The following is a 25,900-nucleotide window of genomic DNA, read 5'->3' as shown; positions in this document are numbered from 1 at the left end:
GGTGGTAGAATTCAGTCAGCACCAAGAACAGGAGAGTCAGAGTTTAGAGAGCAAAGACAGACATTAAAGTCGTTCCTATAATGCAAGAAATATACTGCCATATTTTGGAAACTCTACTGCAAGATAATAATGATCAATTTCATTAACATGACTCCAAATCTTGCTGCGTTCCCTGCTGTCACTCATTTTCTCAACTTTTTTCTTTTCCCTCCTCCACGTGTTGTTGCTCTCTTTCTCTCCTTCTGACTGTCCTGTGTGTGTCAACCCCCCCCCCCCCCCCCCAACTGAGTCCAATGCACAAGCCACACCTCACATTGACCGAACATGTGCGGCTTGAAAGAATAAAAAAGGGAGAAAACAAAACAACAACAAAAACTTAGTGGCTCCCAATCAGGATCCGGATCCCGTCGTTCACTTCAAAGAGCCGGTTCAAAAAGCTCATTCATAGTCATCATTCATTCACTCATTTATTTCCACATTTATGTCACATTTTTAATTTGCTTGTGTTACTTGGTTTGTGAATGTGCTTCTGACACGAGGGACAACATGTAACACGTGAAACAGGGATGATATTTTATTCATTTTCATGTAAAAATACCAATTCCTCCACCAGGCTCAGACTCAGCTGGTTTCTCTTTCTTGACAGGGTCTCACCCTCTTTTTAAATCCCACCGATGAAGCAGGGACACAGAAACGCTCCAGCCAACTTGAATAAACTGGGATAGACGATTGTTCTTCTTAGCCAGGAGTCAAGGGGGTCCTCCAGTCCTGCAGTCTTTGCTTCCCATGGTAGGTTGGGACCTCCAAGCGATGCCAGAGTTTGCTGCCTCAGACAGACAAACAGGCTGGAATCAAAGAGAGAAACTAGAACAGGGGATAAGCTGCGTTATCACATCTGTTTCTGTTAGCAGAGCTGATGAGGAGGAATCAACTCCAGATGTTCCCTGAAAACCTCCTCTTCCGTGCTGGTTCACCTCTAGAAACGAAGCTGGAATGGACGCGCGAAACAGAGGGAGGAAACCACGGCGTTTCACTGCTTTGGATGTTTAGAATCTCACGACAAGCCGGAGAAACAGTTCCTGAAGAAGTCACGTGGTCACTGCCGGCTCGCGAGCCTTCAACGTCACAATGTACGTCATCAATACGCGCTTCAAAATAACTCGACACATCACTGCTGCTGTTACCCGGTAAGCGAGTTTAGCTAACGTTAGCAAGTTTGGAGTGGCACAGAGTCAACAGCTTTGACTTAACTTGTTTTGAAGAAGAAGAAGAAGAAGAAGAAGAAAAAGAAGAAGTCTCTGTTTCCTGAAGGCTGATTGGCGCCAGTAGAGCCTCAACATGTGCGCCACGCAGCTGCTGCGGGTGTCGGTCCAGGAGCGGATCCTCGCCGCCGCTGAAGACTTCCTGCTGCAGCTGGGAGAAGGAGACTCAGCGGCTGGAGTCCCGGGGCTGAGAGCGCTGCTCACCGAGCGGCTGGCGGCGGCCGCGGAGCAGATCGTGGCTCTGCTGGAGGAAACCGTGGCGGAGTTCGAGCGGGAGAACCGCCGGCAGAGGTTGCTGCTCGATGCCGTGGTGAGGCCCCGAGTCAGGCTCTACAGAGCAGGTGAGTCCAGCACACTGACCAGGAGAACCGGTGTTGTGTCGCTCCCAGCAGCATAAATCTATAGTGATGTCTATCAATTTGTGCCTCCGCGTGAAAAAAACTTCAACTCTGAGTCTCGACACGCTAAGTTAGATAACTAATAATGCTCCACTGGAGAATCCTCGAAGTTCCGGGGGCCGGCACTCATGCTGATGCTCGTCAGCCAGCGTCTCCCGCCTCGTTGTGTCAGTGAGTGTCTTTGTCTTTGGTCACGCTTGACTCCACATAACCACTGCTGGCAGGTTTCTTCTCAATGAATGTAATCAAAATTCAACATCGTCCCAGGCTCACTAATGGGCCCCTCCACGCGTGTGTGAGCCTGGCCCTGACTCCATTCAGGTCCAGGGTTAAAATCCTGTCAGGATAAGCTGGAGCTCAATTCTCTCACTGAGCAAAAAAGTGGGGGTGCGGGACACAAGAGGGGAGGAAGCCAAGTGTTCAAGTGTTTAGGGATTTACTCTCTGTGAGATTGGTTGAGACTGGGTCAAGATGTGAAACAGTACAAGAGGAATTCAAGCTTTTGCTCCTTTATTTCATTTTTCTGAAATTAAGCACTTTATTTAAACGTACAATTTTCAGATTTTATTGTTGTTTTTTCTAATTTTGAAATGCATCCCTACTTTTATGTAGTCAATGAGAGACCATGATAAATATCTGCAGTCATAAATATAACTTTTGTAACTTTTATGTTACATGATAACAGATCTTGTCAAAAGGTTTTTGCATTGTACTGAATTCATTTGATTTGACAGTCACGTATTGAATACAACAATGAGGCTACGTACTGTGTGTGTATATGCTGTATATGTATGTATGTACATATATATTTACATGTATCAGACCTGTCTGTCGATTAGAAAAATGAATCTGATTATCCTGCCATCCATAAAGGCTACGCAATACAACAGCAGTCAGCTCAACACCTTCCGTTCATCACAACTCTGGACACCAGGTTGATGGTAGATCCCAGGTTTCATGACAATTGAAGTGTCCGAGCCTGGAAAATAATGGCGAATAATGAAAATGAATTCATTTACATGTGTAGTTATGGTTGCTAGCTACATCACCTTCGTAACAATTCCACAAGAATGTTTATAAAAGCATCATTTATTTCATGCCACTCCAATCTTAATTTTCGGCATATCTTTATTATTTTTAATTACATACCAGGTATAAATTAACAAATATTGGCTTATTACACTTTGCAGCATCACAACATAAGAACCTGCTGAACAATATTTTTTTAATTGACCATAAAAATTGTACATTTCTCAAATCACATTTAATTAACAAGAACATTTATGACATTTATTTGTTATATTATGTGAAGTTACAGTAAGTGCATTGCAATAAAAAGTAAAATGAAAGGTCATGTGTATTCTGTGAAGGCAGTTTTATTTTGTAGTGCATGTAATGTTTTATTTTGGTGAAGACCAAAGGAAGTGAGGAATGCGCTGATGACGTTGCAGGGTGTTCTTTGAGCAGGGAACAGGGAGTACGGTGCTGTTCGGAATGCAGCTCAGATGTTTTGGACATTTGCTTCAAGAAATTTTCCCTAGCAGAGGGGACCAATGACCTTTGACATGGGTGACACAACATTGATGCAAGCATCTGAAGCCAGCGTTTCTATTCCCAGTTTGCTGACTGGTTCTCAGTAGCAGGATGTCTCTTTTCATTTAGTTTCTTTCTGTTTCTGTCTGTTGCTCCACTATTTCAGAGTCAAATGAAGAGATTTCTGATGTTGCTGTTTGTGTCCTGCAGATGTGGAACAGCTGCTGGTGATTAAAGAAGAGGTTCCTACTGAGCTGCAGGACCAAGAGCCCCCACACATTAAAGAGGAGTCAGAGGAGCTCTGGACCAGTGAGGAGGGAGGGCAGCTTCAAGGGCAGGAAGAGGCTGATATCACCACGTTCCCCTTCACTCTGGTCCCTGTGAAGAGTGAAGAGGAAGAAGAGAAACCTCAGTTCCCACAGCTTCACCAGAGTCTAACTGAGGAGAATTTGAAAGAAGAGTCTCTGACCAGCAGCCCAATTCATCATCTGAAAACAGAAGCTGCTGAAGAAGAGTGTGGAGAACCAGAACCAGAACCAGCCAATAACATAGATCCAGATCCACTTGTACAACCCCAGACCAACGACCAGATGTCAGCCTCTTCTGAACCTGATACTGAAGTCAGTGAGGATGATTGTGTCACACCTGATAACACGGCCACCTCTGAGTACAAGGAACGTTTTTGCTCAAGGAGGAATCTGCTTCAGAAATTGAGTCCAGGACAGGAAGCAGCTCATTGCAGCTCAAAAGAGCAAAAAGTACAGACTGAAAGAGGATCAGAAATCATTAGGAATGTAACATTTGGTCCTTCTGAATCTCAGACAGAAGTCAGTAAGGATGAGCGTCCCTTTAGGTGCTCAACATGCAGTAAACATTTTACTTACAGAGGTAATTTAGATATACACATGAGAACGCACACGGGGGAGAAACCGTTCCCATGTTCAGTTTGTGGCACAAGATTTACAGAAAAAAGACATCTAAAAAGACACATGAGAACACATACTGGAGAGAAACCATTCCCCTGTTCAGTTTGTGGGACAAGATTTTCAGAAAAAGGATATCTTAAAAACCACATGAGAACACACACTGGGGAGAAACCATTCCCCTGCTCCATTTGTGACAAAACATTTGCAGTTAAGGGATGTTTGAAAACACACATGAGCACACACACAGGGGAGAAACCAGTCCCCTGCCCTGTTTGTGGCAAAAGATTCTCAGAAAAGGGTCAACTGACAAGACATATGAGAACACACACTGGGGAGAAACCATTTCCCTGCTCAGTATGTGGCAAAAGGTGGTCAGATAGGGGAAATCTGAAAAAACACATGAGAACGCACACTGGGGAGAAACCATTTCCTTGCTCAGTTTGTGGCAAAAGATTCTCTGTAAAAGGACAACTGAAACGGCACACAGAAACACATGCTGGGGAGAACGCATCCGTCATGACATAGCTCTTAAGCATGATCAATGAGTGGGAGACGCAGGTTGAAGGCAAAAAAATCAATGGTGAACCAAAACTAAAGTAAAAGAGTAATACGATGGGATTTTCAGTAGAGTCAGTGGTGTGGATGCATGTGTGCATGAGTGTGAGGAAGAGATGGTGGCTGTTGAAAATCCGTCTGGCTCAAGCAGGGCACAGTGCTGCTGGGCACCGCAGAAACAAATACACAGTTGCTATGCAACGGATCGGTTGGATCTCCATTGTATCAGGACCAGGAATGAAGTTGGTCCCTGACTGTCTATGAGGGGGGGCTGTAACACACAGGATGAATTTTCACAGTGAAGTCTTCTTCTGCAGCTAAATTAAAATGTAATCAGCTGTCTGAATTCCTTTTAACTGTCCTTATTAACTATTAATAAACTTTCTGTGCACTTTTAAAGTTGTCAGTGCTTTTGTTTACATGTAGAGGCTCTACTTGAATCACCACTGATGTGTTTTACTATTTTGAGTGCATGTTATTTTTATGATTTGTCTGTTTATGCGCTGCCTCAGTACAAGGTCAAGGGATTGATTTAGGCAATGGGTGGGGTTACTTACACTCAGAGAGAAGCCAATTGAGTCTAAGAATGAAATAAATGCAGAGTGAAGGCTGTCATTTATTTATTTATTTTTTTAACCTGTCCTGTTCAGCAGCTGGGGCAGGCAGTATCGATGTTCCTGGTGCCTTGTTGTACTGAAGCAGTTTTACTCTGCAAAGGAGGAATCTGATAAACTCCTCCTATTGCCATTTATGCTTAATTTTTATTAGGAATGGTATTGGTTCATTGATAAAGCTACCGGACTGAGGCTCAGGAGTGGATAGAAAGAGAGAACAGGGACAGAATAGGGAAGACAAGGGGGGGGGGGGCACAAAAAACACAACAGCAAAAAAAACAAAAAAACAGTCATGACAATAACAGAAAAAAAGAAAAACATTGGTTGCAGAATTTCCAGTGCAAATTTACCATTTGGTTTAATATAATTTTAAAATAAATATCTGAGTGTGTGTTTATGGATCAGTTGCACACCGCAAGTGTGTATGTGTGTGCTACGGTTTGTCTTGGATGCTGTGGGTAGCTGATTGTAGCTGATGTGGGGGACCAGAACAACACACCCCCAGTCCAGGATAGCAGGCAGGTCAGGACCAAGCCACCAGGGCACCCAGAAACCCCCAGAACACAGGGAGCCCCAGGCCAACCCCCCCCCCCCAGGAAACAGCCACAGGCCCAACCCATGCCAGGACCCCCAGGAAAGCATAGGAAGGCTGTCATTTTCAGCAGAGACTTAAACACTCAATTGGCATTAAGAGAACGACACTGAACTGGTTTAAATCGTATTTATCAGGCTGATTTTAGTTTGTACACGTTTATGGTAAATCTATGCAAACAAAAGTTGAACACGGTGATGTGATTGGTGCTGACTGAACTCTACCACCTGACAGACTGGGAAGGCTCATATTTGTGATGGGATCCATAAATGTAGGAAGGTCTTGTTTCAGTGTTATAACATTAGAGCTCATCTTAGTAAACAATGAAGTTACCTGAACTAAATTCTTTAAAAAAAATGTCAATTGATTTCAATAAGTTAAATCTACTTCAAAGTACCTTCTGTTGTCATAAGTCAGCCATTTTCAGTGTACTTGAAGTTCCAGAGCGTTCCAAGAGGAGATGATATGAATCCATTTTGTTGGATGAACTCAGTTCCTCTGCTGTGATGATGGTAGACTGAGTGGAGTTTGCCTGAACCTGCTTGAACGTGGTTAACTCGCCACGCGCTGCCAAACACTTCCAACATCCATGTGGTAACGTTGGGCTGACTTCCCCGTCATACTGCCAAGTGTTTGGATGGTTCCTTTCAGTGGGGTGACTTCTTGGTTGTTTTTGATCACCAAGGCAGCATGGTGCTTTGGGAGCCTGTGCAAAAGACATACAATTTCTCCATTTGATATTAACATATATCTCTAATATAGATGTATAATCCAACCTCCCCTCTTATAAACCACAGGTCCAGAAAATTCTTTTCCTTTTCCATAGTGAAGGACAGACGTTGGACTTTCATGTTAAGGAGGTCACGGAGTGACATCAGTTCATCAGTTCACTCTAATTTCCCTTAAACACAATAAAAATATCAGCCAAAAAGAGTATCCACAATACAATTTTATTAAATCCTACTTCTCACTTTTAAAGCTCTTAAAGGACAATTCTAGCACAAAACTAACAGAAGGTGTGTTCTTGTATTTTTATTATTTTGAACAACTGCAGTCTGAGCAGCATCGCCCTGTATGGCAAAAACAACATGCTGAAGCTCCCTATCAGCAGCCTGAATGAGGAATTCAAGGTGAGCCGTACTAGGGAGGTGCTGCAGTACAGAGAGTCATGTGACCCTAAAGTCTCTCAAGCAGGGATCGTAGTTAGAACAGGGCGGAAATGGAGGGCAGCAGAGGCTGTGAATGTTGCTGAGTCACGGTTGCGGCACAGGGCTCTGGCGGGGACGGTGGCTCGGGGAAGAACAGGCCTGGGCAGCAGCAGTACAACATCTCGCTTTGACAAGGCAAGGGGGAAGGACAGGAGAGCACTGCTCCAGGAAGAGGTGCGAGCAGCAGTGGAAGAAGAGTGAGCCAGCAGGATGGTTGGGATGCGGCAGCAGCGAGCCTGGATGCGTTGGGAGCAGGCAGCAGAGCGCAAAGTCACGTGGACTGAGCTGTGGAAAGCTGAGCCCCAGCGTATAAAGTTTCTGATCCAGGCCGTCTATGACGTACTGCCAAGCCCATCTAACCTGTTCTGTTGGGGGAAGGTGGACTCTCCAACTTGCGCTCTGTGCCAGAAGAGAGGGACCCTGGAGCACATCTTGAGCTGCTGCCCGAGAGGCCTGAGTGAGGGGCGCTATCGCTGGCGCCATGACCAGGTCTTGACGGCAATAGCGAACTCCATCTGCAGTGGAATTGCACACTGCAAGCGCCTCCGCCCAGTCAAGAAGACCATCGCCTTTATCAGAGCTGGGGAAGAACCAACAGGACTGGCCAAGACCTGTTCCTCTGGCCTGCTGGCAATGGCACAAGACTGGGAGCTGAGAGTTGATCTGGGGAAGCAATTAAAGTTCCCAGAGATTGTGGCCACAACATCGCTAAGGCCAGACGTGGTGCTGACCTCAGCAACCTCCAAGCAGGTCGTGCTCCTGGAACTCACGGTCCCTTGGGAAGACCGCATCAAGGAGGCCAACGAGCGAAAGAGGGCTAAGTACCAGGAGCTGGTGGAGGAGTGTCGGCGCAATGGGTGGCGAGCGAGATGTGAGCCCATTGAGGTGGGATGCAGAGGGTTTGCAGGCCAGTCCCTCTGCAGGGTTTACAACATGCTGGGCATTACGGGGGCCAGTAAGCGAAGGGCCATCAGGGAGGCCACGGAGGCAGCAGAGGTTGCCTCACGTTGGCTGTGGATCAGGAGAGGAGATCCGTGGGTAGGGTAGCGCTACCTGGACACAAGTTGGGGGATTGATCATCCCCGGCTGGGTCGCCTGGGTGAGAGTGTATGATGTTGTGAGACCCGAAACATTCAATGAGCCCAGGAAACATCACTGATGATGTGTCCAGGTTGCATCACTAGTTGATGTATGTCACAAGCAGGGATTTGGTTTGAGAGCATCCAAATGTAACCAGGTTTTGGTGCATACCGCTAATCAGCTCCCAACACAGGTTGTGGGGGCAGCAGGAAACAGACAAATCACAACAATAACACACATTTAAAATAGCAAAATGCCTCTGTGGTGATACAAGTAGAGCCTCTACATGTAAACAAAAGCACTGAGGTGTTTGGATTCTTTGTAAAATCAAGTACACATGAACATACTACACTAATCACAGGGGTAGTGGCACACCAGATAATGTGTCTGACTACGAATCAGAAGATTCTGGGTTCAACTCCTGGTCAGCTTCATTAAAATTTGACACTGACAAGCTTTCATTTCCTCTCCTTCTGCCCAGGATGGTTACACCTCTGTGGAAAGGTTAACAAAATACTCATCAACTTCTCTGGTCCAATCATATTTATGTTGGCACACAGAGAACAGATCCAGAGTCAGAGCTGAGACTTCAGTCTGACCACCTTAAGATGGAGGAGAAGAAGCCCTGATTTCTGGGTCTCACAGTCTTTTTTCTCTCTTGGCTCCACCCACACAGGGCAGGAGAACATTGTCATAGTGAGTCAGTATTTTTCCATATGTGTAACCAAATCAGCTCCAAGTGGTTAAGAACAGGTGAGTTAGTGAGTGTGGTGCGTTCTAATCTGATGTCCAAGCTGCAGGGAACAGCAAAGCCAAACAGTACAGAAGCCTTTCAGCATTCATGCAGACTGTAAAGAGGCTGAAATGCTCCCTGCTTGTGGAAGGAGCAGAGATGGAGCCAGAAAAAAACACAGAATTTACCCAGACTCTGATTTGAAGTAGTTTGACTGTAAAGAGGCTGAAATGCTCCCTGCTTGTGGAAGGAGCAGAGATGGAGCCAGAATAAAACACAGAATTTACCCAGACTCTGATTTGAAGTAGTTTGACTGTAAAGAGGCTGAAATGCTCCCTGCTTGTGGAAGGAGCAGAGATGGAGCCAGAATAAAACACAGAATTTACCCAGACTCTGATTTGAAGTAGTTTGACTGTAAAGAGGCTGAAATGCTCCCTGCTTGTGGAAGGAGCAGAGATGGAGCCAGAAAAAAACACAGAATTTACCCAGACTCTGATTTGAAATAGCAAGAGACTCAAGTTGGTCATGAAGTATGATTGGCTGCCTCTTCGTGATGTCATTCACACACACGTGTATAATCAGGATGTGCCACCTGCCTGTAGCCACTGGGTCAGTTTACTCTTCAATCAGAGCAAAGTAGTTTGACACACGAAGGTCGTCTGGAAAGAATTGAGGAAGAAAAATGCGTCTCTCCTTCTCCACAACGGACGAACACAGGAGAGGATGGACATCAGAGGGGCTGAGAGCAACACTGCTGGACTCTCAGAGCTGTGAGGGGCGTCCAACTGCAGCCAGGAGACAAACAGGGACGCTGCTTGTGGACAACATCCAGGAGGCACTCAATGGTGTGGAGTTGGGATCTCAGCCTGGAAGCTCTGGCTGCTGAGTTGTCCAACCAGCCGTCACATCACCTCCTGAGCTCTCAGCCTCCACTTGACCAGGTTCTGCATGCTGATTCAGCAGGAGACAGGAAAGTCATCAATGTTGAAGGAATCTCAAAGCTGCCATCAATCTGCAAGACAAACTCCTTCACTGTGAGTGTTGTTCAAGTCCCTGGTTTCATTGCAGCTTTGAACAGAGCAGGTGTTCATTCACATGTCAGTAACAGGGTGACACTTTATCACACCAGTGGACAAACATCAGCATTCATCACCCAGCAGCTCCTCTGATCAACAGAACAAGTTAAAGTATTCTGGAGAATGAGGGCATCGATCCCTCTTCCTCTCCCCCTGCTAAGCTAGCGCTCTACCACTTGAGCTAATTCACCTGCTAATGAGCACAGCAGATAATGTAGCTTGACCTTCATGCATGGTTGAATGAGCGTCACCAGTTGAAGCTTCTCTGGTTGACCAACATGTCACTGGGAGTGTGTGTGTGTGTGTGTGTGTGTGTGTGTGTGTGTGTGTGTGTGTGTGTGTGTAGACTTTCCCTTGTGACAACTCATTTGAGTTGGAAACCAAAAAAAGACGCAAAAAATCTTCATATTCAGGAAACTATTTATTCCTTTGGGGTGCAATTAAGGGAGCAGAGAGTGGTACACTTTGTTACACAACAACACAACAACACACATCAGGTAAGGAACTGCAAGGACATCTTTACCTTCCAGGAGATTCAGTCTGGCTCAAGATTTTCAGATCAACACAGGACAGAAGGCTATGACTCCATTGGATTGTATAGTTGGAGCATTCAGAGATCTGGTGGATCTCAGTAGGAGCTGTATTTATCCACTGAATGATCCTGGTCAATGTGATCCTGCTCCTCCATCTCTAAGGCTGACAGAGCAGGAGGACCTGACTGAGAAGAAAGCTGCACTTGAGCAGCTTCAGTCTCTGTGTGACAACACACAGGCAGAAAACCAGAATTTGAGGGAACAAGTTTCTACTCTTGAACGTGAGAATAAAAGAGCAATCCAGGAGCTACAGAACCTCACGGCTGTGGCGGCCAACCTCAAAACGGTCCAGGACAAGAACCAGACTCAGATAGAAGATCTGAACGCAACAGTCCACAGTCTTCAGTGTGAGGGGAGGAAGGTTGATGGAGAGAACAATGAGCTCAGAAAAGAGCTGACCCACGTTCAGTCTCTGAGGGAGAGTGAACAGGTGGAGATAAAATGTCTTGAGGAAGACCTGACAGAGAAGAAAAGTGCACTTGATCAGCTTCAGTCTCTGTGTGACAAGACATGGACAGAAAATCAGAATTTGTGGGGACAGGTTTCTAGTCTTGGACAAGAGAAGATTATTGCATATCAGCTGGTAGAGAACATGTCTGCCATGGTGGGCAACCTTGAATCTGTGAGGGAGGAGAACCAGACTCAGATCAGAGACCTGAACACACAAGTCCACAATCTTCAGCTTGAGGTGAAGATTGTTTACAAGGAGAAGTGTGACCTCAAGTGTGAGCTCAACTCCATCCAGGCAGAGATGAACAAAATGAGAGAGGAACTCACTGAGAAGAAGACGACTCTTGAACAGCTGAGATCCCAGAGTGAGGAGACAGAGGCAGGAAATGGATGTTTGAGGAGACCAGTTTCTACTGCATCTCAGGAGACAGAGACCTTCACTGCTGAGTTGGCCCACCTAGAATCAAGGAAGGACCAGGACCCCACAAAGACTGACAGTCTGAACGGTGAAGTCCAGAGTCTTCTATGTGCAGTGAGAACACAAAAGAAGAAAAGGAGCAGTGCTCAGAGGGAAATCCTGGGAAATCTTCATGATTTAAAAAGCTGTTTGAAAGAGGAAAATCAAGGCCTTCAAGTGAAGGTCCAGCAAACTTCTGAAGAGCAAACAGACTCTCCCCTACGTCCAGCCAGAGGAGAGCAAGCAGACGCTCTCATATGTTCTTCTGCAGAGGAGCGACGGGATTCTGCTGCATGTCCTGCAACTAAAAAGCAGAATGATGGGGGCACCCTGGAGACTGGACCTGCTACGGGTCAAACCAGAGGTCTACTGAGCCGTGTGACATCTGGTGTTGAAAATGCTTTTTTTCTGGTTATGTTTTATCTTATTTATTTTTTTTGCTGTATATTTTATGACTGTGATTATCTTGATCACCAAAGCAGTTGATCCCAGCTTGATCAGCTGAGTGCTTTGCAGTTTTCAGCACTTTAGTGACACCTGTGGGTTCCTTATCCTCACTGACCACAGGTATTCAGCCTCAGTGAAGGAGAGTGAACCCTCCAGGTTGCAGCTCCTAGACTCTGGAACGCTCTCCCACTGGACATGAGGACGCTGTGGACGCCTTTAGAAAGAAGCTAAAGACCCATTTGGGGGGTCAGGCTAGTCTAGATAGTGGGTCTGTATGAGGTTGTTATGGAGGGATAAGGTAGTGGCAGAGTTCAGGCTGTAGTTGTGCTCCAACAGTTGAGACAGGGCAGGACAAAAAATGACACCCTGATGGCGTTAGGAGTGATTCTTACAAGAACCAATCAATAAAAGTGGGTGGTGACCTGCTCATGTGACGCTTGTGTTGATGATTACTGGGTCTCCTCCATGCTCATTTATCATGAATGAATCCCTCTGAGTAAAACACCTGATGACTCCTGAGGTCTTTCACAAGCTGGCATCCAGCAAACTCCCACTGGAACACTCCCACCCATCGCTCCGTCTGAAAACTGATACGTTGAGTTTTTCCCTTCATGAGCTGACAGGTTGCTAATCACTAGCAGTTTGCTTGTTTTATTCCATGCATTCCATTTTTTCATCTGAAAACAAATGTATTTCTAATAAAGTCCCACTGACTGTAGCAGATACTTGTACTCATCTTTCCTTTCATGCTCTGTGTCCTGTATATGGTTAGAATGATGCCCACATTTAAGGTGAATGACAATTTCAGACATTGTTCTATTTTAACCATTTAACGTCCAATCTTGTCCTTTACCAAAGAAATGTGTCATATTGGGTGCTGGTGTCTCACCTCTGACAGATGAGGTTTGCTGTAAAGTACCAGGAGGAACAAAGCACCACTTTCTCAACAGTAGACAGACAGTGCAGACTGATTATGTACCACCTAATATACGTTCCCCTCAGAAACAAGGATCTCATAAAGATTCCTGTCAGACAATTTCAACTTTCCACTTTCACTCATGGCTTCCCAATAAATTATATTAAACATTGGTTACTTAGATTAAATATGAAGCCATCACTCAACTGTTGATAATGAAGTTCATATCATGAAAGAAGGTGGTTGACACAAGTACTGTCATATTTAAAGATTATATATGTAGGTGACGTGGAGGGGGGCTGCGTGAGGTTAAGGGTCAGCAAATGTATTTTTGAATGACTTCAAAGCAGGTTTAAATGATTTTTAGTTCCATGGTGTTAATTTGGGTGTTGTTCTCCCGCCTCAGTGCAGCTCAGGGGGCGGGGCTATTTCAGCAGTCACGCGCAGGAACTCTGGGCTGAGTTCCACTCTCCATCTGCACGCGCTGTTTTCTTCGATTCGCGGTGTCCAGAGGAAAACGCAGTGCCTGGAATATTCGCTTTAAAAATAAAAAAAACTAAGAATATTAACTTGTACAGGTTCTAAAACTTTATATAAACCGCCTATAAAGCCTTAAGTAGCTATTAAAGCGATTGATAAAGGTACCTGAAGCTGGTAGACTTTAGCTGAAGTCGATGCTAATGCTACCTAACATTCTTGCTAGTTTAGGAACGTTAACGGCAGGAGAATAAAGGGAACTGTGTTCTTTTTCCTGGACTGCATCAAACATCGAGGTGAGTTTCGTTTTATTTTGTGGATAAAATCCTATCACAACATACAGGCACAAGGTTTGATGTAACTGAATTATTTGAGGACATTTTTTGTTGAATTTCTTTTTTTTTGGGGGGGGGGGTGAATGTCCTTTTTTATTTTGTTCAATTTGTGCTTTTCTTTTCCTGAGAGTTCACAGTGACATTATCAGTTTTAGTCAGTAGAGGGCAGTATGCACCTCATTGTTGTTTAGTTGGATGTGTCAAATTAATTTGACCTTGTCTGCTGCCTCTTGCATGTTTCAACTTGAATGAGAAGTTTTTTATTATCCACTAATATTGGTAATGGACAAGATGCCAATTCATGATTGAACTGTGAACAAGTTACTGCAATGGTACATTTTTCATTTATTGTGGGGATTAAAAACTGTTTAAGCAGTTCTTCATTTGAAACCTTTTAAACTTAATCCAGCTTTATCTTATTAAATGCTTTCCTCCTGTAGTTAAAAAAACAAGTCAGGGATTCCCAGTGCAGCTGAACTTGACATTTTTGATGAGACTGAGGCAGCAGTGGAGGAAGACGTCCTCCTTGAACTCCTGGAGGCCAATCCAGACGTAGGTGATGAAGGCAGGAGTCATTATGAAGCTTTTGCTGTCAACAGTCAGAAACACATTTTCACTGATGCAGCTTAACTTGACATGTTAATGAAATCTGGACTGCAGTGATAGAGTTGGGTCACATTTCTATAACATGTTCAGTTATTAAATACAGGTTACTTGAAATACTGAAAATGAACCTAAATGATTTGAACTACTTTGAGGAAAAATAATAAAATGGACGCAGCCATGAAAATTGAGTTTCACAAACATGGTCTGTTTCTAGATTTGTCTCCTTTAGAACATTCAACACCACCTCCACTCACACAAACCTCATCACTTTGTCTGAAAAGTCCATTGAAAATTGAAATCTTTTTTTTTAAACTCTTGTGTGTGGATGGTAGAAAATGCCTTACTGGGGAAACCAGGAGATGACGATGTCAGCAGTTTGACATTCTAGAACTTTGGGGTTTTACTTTTCAAGACTGAATACTTCACAGTTCCCTCTTAAAAACTGGGAATATTCAATATTGTAATATTTGGTTGATAACTTTGTTACTGTTTTATGTAATGTAATGCTGTCGTACCATGATTCATATTTTTATTCATGCTACAATGTTCAACTTGGTCATCAAAGCAGATATGAAAATGTAAAATAACAGTAATTAAAACCATCAATCAATGAAAATGCTCAGTTTGATAATGAGTTGGATTCATAGGATGGGACACAAATTCAAAAATAGCAAACCTTCTTCTCTATCAATGTTTTTATTTTTGTGTCACTGTGTAATCCTTTGTATTTTATTGAACTTTAACAGGAGCACTTCTGTGATGGGAAAGGGTGCTGAATATTTCTGTTCTATCAAAGTCCAGGAGTGCAGTAAAACAGCCGGTCAAGGAAGCAACGGTGCTTCAAGCAAAAGGAGCAAAGATCAGCAGCCATGTTGCCTCAGCAGCTTGAAGGTGACTCTTGTAGGGAGACCATTTCATTCCTTGTTCACTCTCCTGATGAAGCCTCTGTGTTTCAAAAGATCAAGTTAGGAAGCAGCAAAATGCACCGAGTGACCTCACGTTAATGTTTGGTTGAAGGAGCGGAGCTCTGGTTCTGCTGGTATCAGCCTGGTCCAGTGTGTGGATTTCTCTCTCTTCTCTCGAACATTGTAGACCAGCAAAAGCAAGTTAAGAGCAAAAACAGGTTTCTATCACGTCGTCTCTCTAAATGCTGCACGTCTGTGCTGATCAACATCTCATGATGGAGGTCTGTCTCCACCAGCCTCCCCCTCCTCTCTGTCATTTGCAGCCTCTGACTCTCACTCTCACCCAATGTCCTCCCCTCCCTCCTGCTTCTATGACTGAACAAAGATTTGTAGATTTGACCCAAAAATACAAGCCTGTGGTGCAACGCTGCTTCTCACACAGAAATCCATGGAAACACTTGGCCCTAAATCTGCTGGTCTGAACACCACATTCACTTGCAGTGTTCTTTTAACAGGCCTGAAAACACCAGTTCAGTTTCCCTGCTTTGAAATGTGTGGTGACAGTGTCTGAACATGACCAAGTTAAAGGTAGAAGTACTGCAGTTACTACAAGATAAGAAGTACCTGGATGATGAACCCTCCTCAAGACATTCAAACAAGTCTCGTTGCTTTTATCCCTGAAAACACAAATCTGATCCAGGATCAGTGAGCTGACACTCAAAACTATCTGTGAAAGTGAACATGATTTAACTTTTTCCTGTATGTTCTTTCTATGATTTGTCTGGCAGGTTTGTTATTAATATTCCAGTTGTGTTTGCCAGTTTGTTCATCTTTTTTCCTGTTTCCTTCAAAAACATGAGGGATAAAGTCCTGAGTGACTATCAAGAAACTCCCTAAAAATTAGAAGTAACTCCGGCAAGGAAATCACCTGGAAAAAAGTAAAAGTTTATATTTTGATAAATGTATTTAAAGGTCAGATCAGAAATTTGATCAGATTTTACTTTTATTGAAATGCCTGGGAAAAGCTTGCTTTCACACTGAGCTCAGTGGGGTCCACTGTTTAGTTGTACAGTGTTGTGTTTTCGAGAGCCTTTGCAATGAAATTCATTCTTATGAGCACTGCATGTTTGGATTTGAGTAAAGTCTGTCTGTCTATCTATCTGTCTATCTATCTGTCTGTCTATCTATCTATCTATCTATCTGTCTATCTCTTTCTGTCTATCTCTTTCTGTCTATCTATCTGTCTATCTATCTATGTATCTATTCATCTATCTGTCTATCTATCTATCTATCTGTCTATCTATCTATCCATCTTTTTAATTCTCTGACCTTCATAAGAGTTCACATTCCAGTGAAACTCAGCTAATTTATCTGAGGACTTCACTTTGAAAACCTCTGTTTCAGACACGCTGTCGTCTGCCTCCTCAGATGTTGAAACTGTCAGACGTCCTAAAAATGTCTGGAGAATCATGGATGAGATTCACCTCCAGTAGGCATTTAACAAAACTTCTCTGTTTTGTGAAATGCAGTTGACATGAAATATGTTAAGTTGGTCAGGCTTGTTAGTGAAGGAGGTGTTGTTTTATATCAGGAAACAGGAGATGTGGTGCTGACAATCTGATGCTTGTGCAGCAGTGAAGGAGAGGAAACTGCTCATCTGATCAGAAGATCATGAGTGTTGCAACTCTGATGTGGATGACGTGTCCGACCCTCAGCTTTATCTTTGTATCACTTCAGCACATCAGGAGCTGTTGACACGGACATGAAAAGCTGCACTTAAGAGTCCTGATGAGGAAATAAGAGTGAAGAAACTAGGAGCAGACAATCGGAGGAGCTTGACACTGGACATGGATGGCAGGGTGCTGCTGGTGCTGCTGGTGCTATGGAGCTCAGGTAGGCTTCCTATTGGAAGTTGTTGTTGATCTGCATGGTTCAGATAGACGTGTTTGAAACGGCTCAAATCAACTGGCTCATGTCCTGGAGGCAGCAGCTGGACTTCTGGATTGACTCCATCACTGTTTGCTCCAGTCAGCCCTCAACTGGTCTGATGTTCTGTGTTCCGTATGGCAATAAGTCAAATAAATGTACTGTTCTCCAGTTGTAGTTTGCTGGTACAACCACAGTAGTTCAATCAAAGGAGGGGACTGAGCTGCTGCTAAACCCAGAGAGTGTCGGTCCTCCACAGTCTAACTAATCTCAGCTTAGTTTCAGATCAACTTGAAAAATATTCTTTTGATTTACATGAAGCAGGAGAGGGGCTGCACGGTGGTGCAGTGGTCAGCACTGTGGCCTCACAGCAAGAAGGTTCCGGGTTCGAGTCCCGGCTCAGACACAGGATCTTTCTGTGTGGAGTCTGCATGTTCTCCCTGTTCTTGTGTGGGTTCTCTCTGGTACTCCGGCTTCCTCCCACAGTCCAAAGACATGCAATTTGGGGATGAGGCTGATTGATACATTCATACCTACGGTCAATTTAGAGTGAGTGTGAATGGTTGTTCGTCTCTGTATGTTGGCCCTGCGATGGACTGGCGACCTGTCCAGGGTGAACCCCGCCTCTCGCCCGTAGATGCTGGGATAGGCTCCAGCCCCCCCCCGACCCTTACGAGTAAGGAATAAGCAGAAGATGATGATGGATGGATGGAAGCAGGAGAGACAAGATAACAGGAACACTGAGAAAAGAGGAGTGTAAACAACTGAAGCATGAAATAAGAGACTAGAAACAAAGACACTGAAGCCATAATTGCTGAAAGTGTGTGTGTGGGGGGGGGTCAGCAAATTATAGTTAGTTAAAATACACTGAATAGAGAAAGTTAAAAAGGTCCTCCTCCTCCTCTGCTCATGAGATATTTGTCTCATTTCTTTATTCATTTATTCAAGTAGTTGAGCAATCAGACGGTTTAAAGTCATTTTGTGTGTTTTCTGTTTAAAGAGGACTGGGCAAACTGCAAAGGGAGAGACAGGAAATTGGAGGGAAAAATAAACAAGATAAATTCATTCATTGATATGGGAGAAATAAAAGAATTATTTGGGAAAAGGAAAGAAACTAAAAATAAATTCAGAAAATCAATAAATGAATAAAAATGAGGGACTGCTATTGTGTCAAAATGTTGTGTGTAAATTGGTGTGTGTGTGTGTGTGTTCAGTTTCTTTGTGTCTCATGCATATTATTAGTGATAAAATATCATAGTAGGCTGATGAATGACATCTGAAGAAGATCATGGTAAAAAGAAATAGAATTAAAGCTGCAAGCAGCGTTGTTAGGGCCTGAGCCCCCGCGCGGCCTACGGCCGCGTCCTTGACACCGGCCCCAATCCAACGGTGTAATCGGCAAATCCCTAGGCCTTGTAGTTGAGGAGATATGAGCCTCAGTGCGCTGCACAGTGTGAGTGCAGAGCTGAGAGCAGAGCTGAGAGCAGAGCTGAGAGCAGAGCTGCCAGCTGGCCCATTAAGAACCCCTCCCCCGCTGCACTTTCTTTGATCTGTGCTAGAGTGGAGAGAGTGGAGGATTAAGAGAAATGTAGTGTGTAAAAGCTGAATAACTCGGCCTACGTTGGTGGAGAGTAACACAAAATACCATATTTTTGTAGGGATTTTTATCAGGAATACAGTGATATGTTTTTAAAAGCTGTGCGATGTATGGTATAGACGTGAGAAGCATTTGTTCGAGAGTATGTACCATGAGAGGAGACGGCCTCCCCATTGACTTCCATTGTAAGGCGAAAAGTGTCTCCCCCACTTTGACGGCTCATAAAATCCAAACCGAGCGCGTAGTATATTAGCCTTTAAAGATTTTTGAAGAGCACAGTTGGGAGAGTAATGTGTGAAAGTTTGGAAGCCCTGGCATTTACGGTTCAGGAGGAGATAGATTTTGTTCGGGGCGCAAAATTGTCCAAAATTAGACATTCGTGTCCAAATTGTGGACATCCTGTTACAGTTAGGTCAGGGGTGTGAGCGTATGATTTATCCGTCTTGATGAGACGAGTTCAATGGTGTTTGTCCCATGTCTGTAGGACATTCCTACAGTCTGTGGCGTGGTTTTTTGTGTATGTAGGTGGCGCTATTGAGTAGAGCGCCTCTTTTTTTTTTAATTATCGAATTTTTCGCCGCACCCGATGTGCGTACCAAATTTGGTGAGTTTTCATGCATGTTTAGGGGGTCAAATTTACTTTTGAAGTGGCGAGTGTGACTTCGAAACATAATAGGGTCTTCGCCAGGGACTGGCTCAGGCCCTAATAAATAAACGGTAGATACATAAATCATAAATATGGCAGGAAAAAAGATGGAGCACTGCACACTGAAGGAGGAGTGAACCTGAGGAAGTCCCAGGTGAAACGCGTCTCTCAGCATGAACCCAGTAAAGTCCTTCACTGTGTGCTGGTTCTTCTTTGTCCTGTCAAAGCTCCTGTTTCGACTGCAAAGAAGAAACAAGTAAAGAAGGTGATGAAATACAGAGTTAGTAATCATGTCAGTAACAACAGTTGGTGGCAACCAGAACAAACACTGACACCAGTTACAGTCATCAGAACTAGAATAGCAATGGGCCTCATAATGATCGTGAAAGGAGGAAGTGGATATTTGAAAGAATAAATGGCAACTATGTACATTTATGGGAACCTGGTAATTGTTATTATCCACACCATTGACATGAGTTAGTTTATGTCAGTGATGCTCAAAATGTGGCCCCCGGGCCCCATCTGGCCCACCGGCCGCCTATTTGTGGCCCCCAAACTGTTATTTGGCTGGTCCAGCCTGAGGTTTTTTTGTTTTGATTTTGTTTTGTTTTTTTGTCACCCCAAAATGCGTTTGTATTCCTTTTTTATATATATATATATATATATATATTTTGTTCTTATTTTATCTTGTTTTGAGTTTTATTTTCTTTAGTCTAATCTGTAGTGCACCACCCATGTCTTTCTCACCTGTCCTCTTTCTTACAGGCATTTTTACAAAATGTCCAGTCCAAAATTGTCCAAATTACCCCCCCCCCCAACCACCACCATGTTTTTTCTCATTCACAGCAGCAGCAGACAGGAATTCCATCACTCACTTAAATGTTCAAGCCAGTTAACAATACAAACACATAAAACAATACACTTGAAGAATAATTGAGGTGGTGTAAAAATTAAATAAAGTCACAAAATAATAAATAAATGGAACTCAATCACTTGCCAATAGGGCTTCTTTTCACAACACACATTGTAGTTAAAACACTCAAAGAACACAATAGGAGAAAGGTAATGTGATGCTAGAGCTTCCATCAGAATCTAGAACCTCTGCAATATGTATTGTATTTGTATTGTAAACTGTTTTCTTGTCTGTAACAACATCTACTGCACGTCTGTCCCTCCTGGTGAGGGATCCCTCCTCTGTTGCTCACCCTGAGGTTTCTCAGATTTTATCCTGTTAAAAGGGTTTTCTTTGGAGTTTCTCCTCAGTCGATGTGAGGGTCAAAGGACAGAGGATGTTGTTATGATGCCATGTGAAGCCCTTTGAGACAAACTGTTGGTGAAAACGGGCTCTACAAATAAAATTGCCTTGCCTTGCCTTGCCTTGCAAACTCCTTCCACTCCTCTGATTCCCTGCTCCTCTAGTAGAGAGTCTAGCGACGGTGAATTCCCCTGCAGCAGGTTTACTTTTCACCACCTCCATCTTCTCCTCCAGGGCCAGGCTAAAGGCGAGCATGCAGCAGCGTCAGGTCTGGCCCCGCCCCTCCCCATGATGCGTGTCGCAGGCAGCAGTCAATCAGAGACTTCCTTTACCAGTGATACTTTTCAATGGTGGTGGGGGGGGGGGGCAAACCCACGGATCCCGTCAGGTTGTTGGGGCTGACCTGTCATGTTGAGAACTCTACCTGCCTGGTCATGTCTGACCTGATAATGACCCAATTTTCTTTGAAGTCTGATTGGCTATTTGGCTCTCGTCCCAATCAGTCTCAGTCAGCTTTTTTGTGGCGTGAACCTGATGGATAGAGAGGAGAAAATGACAAAATGAAAGAAGACAGGAGAGACAGAAGTGGGTGGAACAGAAAAAGATGAGATCAAATAAAATAAAACTGCTCCAGCAGGACTTGTTTTGATTCACTACAATGGTAACTTGCTGATGCTTACTGTTGAGGCAGTGTTATTAACGTGACCCACTGACAGTAATTTGCACCTAAAATAGCCTAAAATAGCTGCACACCAGTGACGGCCCTTGCAGCTCTACTTCCTGGGCTGAATTAGGGGCCCAGCACGTCCCTGTACTGGCCGGGACTTTTGTCCCTAACCCTGAATAATAATAATAATAATAATAATAATAATAATAATAATAATAATAATAATAATAATAATAATAATTATTATTATTATTATTATTATTATTATTATTATTATTTTCAGGAATAGTTGTAGTATTAGTATTAGTATTATTATCATGTGATAATCAATATTATTCAGCATTAATGGTACCCTGTTAAACGCTTCTGTTGTTATCACCACTATCAGTAAAATGTTCCTAATATAAGAATGATAATCATGAAAATATAATACCATTATTATATTGTATTGCAAACAATAAATGTTTGAACAAATAAAGACATTTTAAAAAAGAATCAAGGGGTGAGTGGAGCTGGTGTGTGTGTGTTGATGTGTGGATGTGTTGGGTGTTTGTGTGTTCAGTGTCACTTTGAGGGTTGGAGGTCAGGCATCTCAGAGGTTCATTGATTGATGGTAGTGGACCAGGTTTTACAGAAGTTGGTGGTTTCATGGTTGATGGAAGCAGACATTTTTTTCCAGGGATTTCTGCTCATCAGCAGATTCTTCCACTGTAGGATGTTGAGGTTGTTTGGAGGTTTCCAGTCTAACAGGATGGACTTCTGGGTGATAGTGAGTGCTGGAGGAGAAGACTGGAAGATGGATGATGGAATTGTAGTTGCCTCGTGGCTCCAGTTTGAACTCTTCTCCAGTACAACCTCCATCATTTTTCTGTCCTCAGTAACTGTGATCATTGTGTACACTTGTGAGCATTTGACATCAGAAGAGACCACTGAGGCAGGTTTACTGGTCACCAGCACCTCTCCTCTCCTGACAGGTCTCCTGCTCCTCTCCTCCTCCTCCACTGAGGGAGGGGGGAGGGGAGGCACAGCTCCCTTCTATTTACTTTAAGTTGGCTCATAGCACCGTAATTGAAAAGGTCCTGGAAACGTATCATGACACAGTTGTTAAACCAGGTCTGAGTGAACATGACCCTCTCAGAATCTTGGTACTCCAGTCAGGAATTTTAGTGCCATTTAGAGTCCTTCCTTCCTCGGTTGTATATTTAGTCTGCGTTTCTCTTTGTCTGGTGTGAGTTCGTCTTGTCCGTCATGTCCAACTGCAACACCATTCCCTGTCTCATCAAGTTTATATTTTTTTGTTGATGCTTTGTCTAGTCAGGTTTTTATTCCATTCCATGTTCCTCACCTGATCTAACTTTTAGTTTCTTTGTTACTTTGTCGAGTCAGGTTCTCCTCTGTGGAGTGATTTTGAGTTTTTGTAGTTTAGGCTTCTTCCAGCTCTCCCTCTGGTTTTGATTTGTACTGTTGTCATAAACTTTGTTCATCTGGCACCTTGCCTGGGAGTCGTGCGTTTGGGTTCTCATCCAAGCTCAAGTCATGACAGGAACAGAATTAAAGTGTGCACTTGATGAATTAGATGGTGTATAATTATAAAAGTGTCAAAAAACTGCTAAAATGTCAATAATATGATAATATCAAATCAAAATAATTCTAGTATAACATATCCTGGGCAGAGATGCACATGTTCACCTGGTGCCATAAAAACAATTTCCAATGAATAATTATAAATAGCCCAGATGATGTACATTAAACATAAAATAGAGATTCAGATTTGTCGTTGGACAGAAGAAAAGTACTGACATGCAGTTAGCATCTAACTAGAAGTGCAAATAAACTGGAACATGCAGATGAAACAAAGTATAAATATGGAATAATGTAGTAGGATACAGTTTAGGCCGGAGTGTCATTAGCATCACTCTATTAACCAGCTGTGTACATGAGGTTAGATCATGTATAAACAAAGCTAGTATGTTTACTTCAAACCAGTGGTGCTGCCTGTAAACGTACCATCAGTTTTTTATGTATTTAGCTGCTTCTCCTGCACATTTTCTTCTCTCTCCCTGTCAGCTCCTCCCTTCTCCCATGTCTGTCCATCCTAGTCCCAAAAATGCAGAGGCAGGTGGAGGAGAAACGCTCTAACTTCAGTGGAACATTGCTCTGTTTTGCTCCTGCTGTCAGTTGACCACACATGCAGGCACAGCACTCTCACTACGGCTCCTTCAAAATAAAAGATGCGGTGATCTGCAGTGAGCAGCAGCAAGATGAAAAATATAAATGTCAGCCAGGCAGGCCAATTAGAGGGGGGGCTTTTTGGAACAGTGTCGTCTGCATTTTGGGCTCAGGAGTTCCAGTGTGAGGGCCATGAATCTTCCCTCCTGGACTGTGGACTCTCAGGGTCTGGAAACACCTGCTCACCTGGCAGATCAGTTGGACTCATCTGCTCAGGTGGAGCTTTGGTTCAGGTCCTCCTCCGTCCTGTTGCATAGTCATGTGTTAATGATCCTCTTGTCTCTGCTCAGATGCTGATGATGTCAGGTTGGTGGGAGGAGCAAACCGCTGTGCTGGTAGACTGGAGGTGAAACACCTGGGAGAGTGGAGAGCAGCAGAGACAGACACGTCCTGGAGCCTGAAGGAAACAGCTGTGATATGTAGACGGTTGGACTGTGGTTCTGCTGTCTCAACACAGGAGAGAGACGAGACCACAGAACGACTCATGTGGTTCATCAACTCTTGGTGTGTTGAGTATAAATCTACCATGAAGGAGTGTGTGAAAGAAAGGGCCAGATCTCGTTCCATCATCCAGGAAATCACCTGCTCAGGTAACATAATGGACACAAGTTCCTGGACAAAAATCTCTTTGGATATTTACATGCACACATAGAGTTCTCGAATTCTGAAAATTACAATACACTGTTTTTTTGTTGTTGTTGTTTTTTTTTACTTTTATCTCATCAAAGGAAACTCAGAGTGATTCACATTTGTAGGATCACCCTGATCAGGTTCAAAATAACACAACACAAGCTGCTCAGTGCCACCACTAAGGGGCCTTGCTCAAGGGCCCCATGGTGGTTGTAATGAGGGAGGCGGCAGCACTGCTTCTTCCTGCAAGTCCCGAGGATTAAACCAGCAAGCCTCCAGTCTTAAGCTCACTTCTCTATCCTTTATTACACCACTGCTAGAATCTGCCAAGGGTCGTGATGATGATGAAAACCAGAGATGCCAGTTGTGTTCTCTGATTTACACACGAGGGATATGAGATGGTTCCGTGAGGAGCGAGCAGAAATAATGTTTCCCTGCTACAACAATGACATGAATTATTTCAAGGAGGATAAATTCCGTGGAAATCTGTTTTCCTGTCTCATTCACAGGTTTTTTTTCTCATTAGCTTGTCAGAGGCATGAACAGGGGAGTTCATGTTAACATGAATTCATTCTCATCATGAATCTGCCTCTTGGTGTCTTTTTCAGAGTCTGTCAGGCTGGTGGACGGGTCGAACCTTTGCTCTGGCAGACTGGAGGTGAAATCTAACCAGCTGTGGTCCTCGGTGTGTGAAGGTGACTTTGACATGCAGGATGCAGAGGTGCTGTGTGGAGAGCTGAGATGTGGGCCACCTTCAGTCCTGGAGGGAGGGCTTTTTGGGACAGTGTCGTCTCCATTCTGGGCTCAGGCGTTCCAGTGTGAGGGCCATGAATCTTCCCTCCTGGACTGTGGACTCTCAGGGTCTGGAAACACCTGCTCACCTGGCAGATCAGTTGGACTCATCTGCTCAGGTGGAGCTTTGGTTCAGGTCCTCCTCTGTCCTGTTCCATAGTCATGTGTTAATGATCCTCTTGTTTCTGCTCAGATGCTGATAATGTCAGGTTGGTGGGAGGAGCAAACCACTGTGCTGGTAGACTGGAGGTGAAACACCTGGGAGAGTGGAGAGCAGCAGAGACAGGCTGGTCCTGGACCCTGAAGGAAACAGCTGTGATATGTAGACGGCTGGACTGTGGTTCTGCTGTCTCAACACAGGAGAGAGACGAGTCCTCAGAACGACTCATGTGGTTCATCAACTCTTGGTGTGTTGAGTACAAATCTACCCTGATGGAGTGTGTGAGGTCATGGAACAAATCGGGTTCTACCATCCTGGAAATCACCTGCTCAGGTAACATTTTTGACACTAACAGTCATGTTACTGTGATCCAGGACAAGCTGACTTTGTTTTTTTTACATGCACACAAACATTCCTCTATTATTCTGACAATGATGAAACTCCAATGTTGTTGTTTTTAACCTTTATGTAGTCAGAGGAAACTCACTGAGAGTGACTCACTTTTGCAGCAGCACTCTGATCACATTCACAGTCATTGAACACAAGCTGCTCAGTACCGCCTCTTAGAGCCTTGCTCAGGGGCGCCTCGGTGGTCTGAATGAGGGTGGCTGCTTCCTCCTACCAGTCCTGAGGATTGAACCAACAACCCTTTGGTCACAAGTTCACTTCTCTATCCTTCAGCACTGTGCTGAGCACTGTTGACAATCACACACGGTTGCTCTTTGACTGAGATACACACCAGACAGTTGTAGAATCACACACATCAGAATGTATCTAAGCATCAATCAGGGAAACGCTGGCTCTGGTTCTTCTGTGGAGGCGAGCAGCAGTGACG

General features: G+C 44.0%; 2 protein-coding genes across 10 annotated transcripts in view; both read left to right on the top strand.

Annotated features, from left to right (window-relative positions):
• Window positions 1-1,134: 1,134 nt before the first annotated feature.
• LOC147238497 (uncharacterized) lies at window positions 1,135-5,073 on the top strand. Its single transcript, XM_086197233.1, has 2 exons — window positions 1,135-1,603; window positions 3,404-5,073. The coding sequence occupies exons 1-2, from the start codon at window positions 1,339-1,341 to the stop codon at window positions 4,642-4,644; spliced, it is 1,506 nt and encodes a 501-aa protein (XP_086053359.1). The 5' UTR covers window positions 1,135-1,338; the 3' UTR covers window positions 4,645-5,073.
• A 5,943-nt stretch (window positions 5,074-11,016) lies between these two features.
• LOC147238496 (scavenger receptor cysteine-rich type 1 protein M130-like) overlaps window positions 11,017-25,900 on the top strand; it is a 25,633-nt gene continuing 10,749 nt past the window's right edge. Inside the window, exons 1-7 of one of the 9 annotated variants that reach the window (XM_086197219.1) lie at window positions 11,017-13,613; window positions 14,093-14,204; window positions 15,055-15,149; window positions 16,901-17,056; window positions 23,774-24,073; window positions 24,722-25,024; window positions 25,099-25,398. In XM_086197219.1, the coding sequence (XP_086053345.1) occupies window positions 17,011-17,056; window positions 23,774-24,073; window positions 24,722-25,024; window positions 25,099-25,398 (949 nt within the window). In that variant the 5' untranslated portion in view covers window positions 11,017-13,613; window positions 14,093-14,204; window positions 15,055-15,149; window positions 16,901-17,010. Of the gene's footprint in view, window positions 13,614-14,092; window positions 14,209-15,004; window positions 15,150-16,900; window positions 17,057-23,773; window positions 24,074-24,721; window positions 25,025-25,098; window positions 25,399-25,900 lie in introns of all 9 variants that reach the window. The other 8 variants (XM_086197217.1, XM_086197221.1, XM_086197220.1 and 5 more) reach the window with 8 other exon arrangements.

Source organism: Aulostomus chinensis, chromosome 24, assembly GCF_037954235.1.
Source record: "Aulostomus chinensis isolate RoL2024-O1b breed Wild chromosome 24, RoL_Achi_v1.0, whole genome shotgun sequence".
In the NCBI taxonomy this organism is placed as follows: domain Eukaryota; kingdom Metazoa; phylum Chordata; class Actinopteri; order Syngnathiformes; family Aulostomidae; genus Aulostomus; species Aulostomus chinensis.
The sequence above is the reverse complement of the archived record's forward strand: the minus strand, read 5'-3'. Positions and strand labels throughout refer to the sequence as shown.

What these genes read in the sequence shown, in the direction of transcription:
- LOC147238497 (XM_086197233.1), top strand. Translation starts at nt 1,339, where the DNA reads ATGTGCGCCACGCAGCTGCTGCGGGTGTCGGTCCAGGAGCGGATCCTC. An exon ending in AGTCAGGCTCTACAGAGCAG is followed by an intron (nt 1,604 to 3,403) that starts GTGAGTCCAGCA and finishes TGTGTCCTGCAG; the next exon opens with ATGTGGAACAGCTGCTGGTG.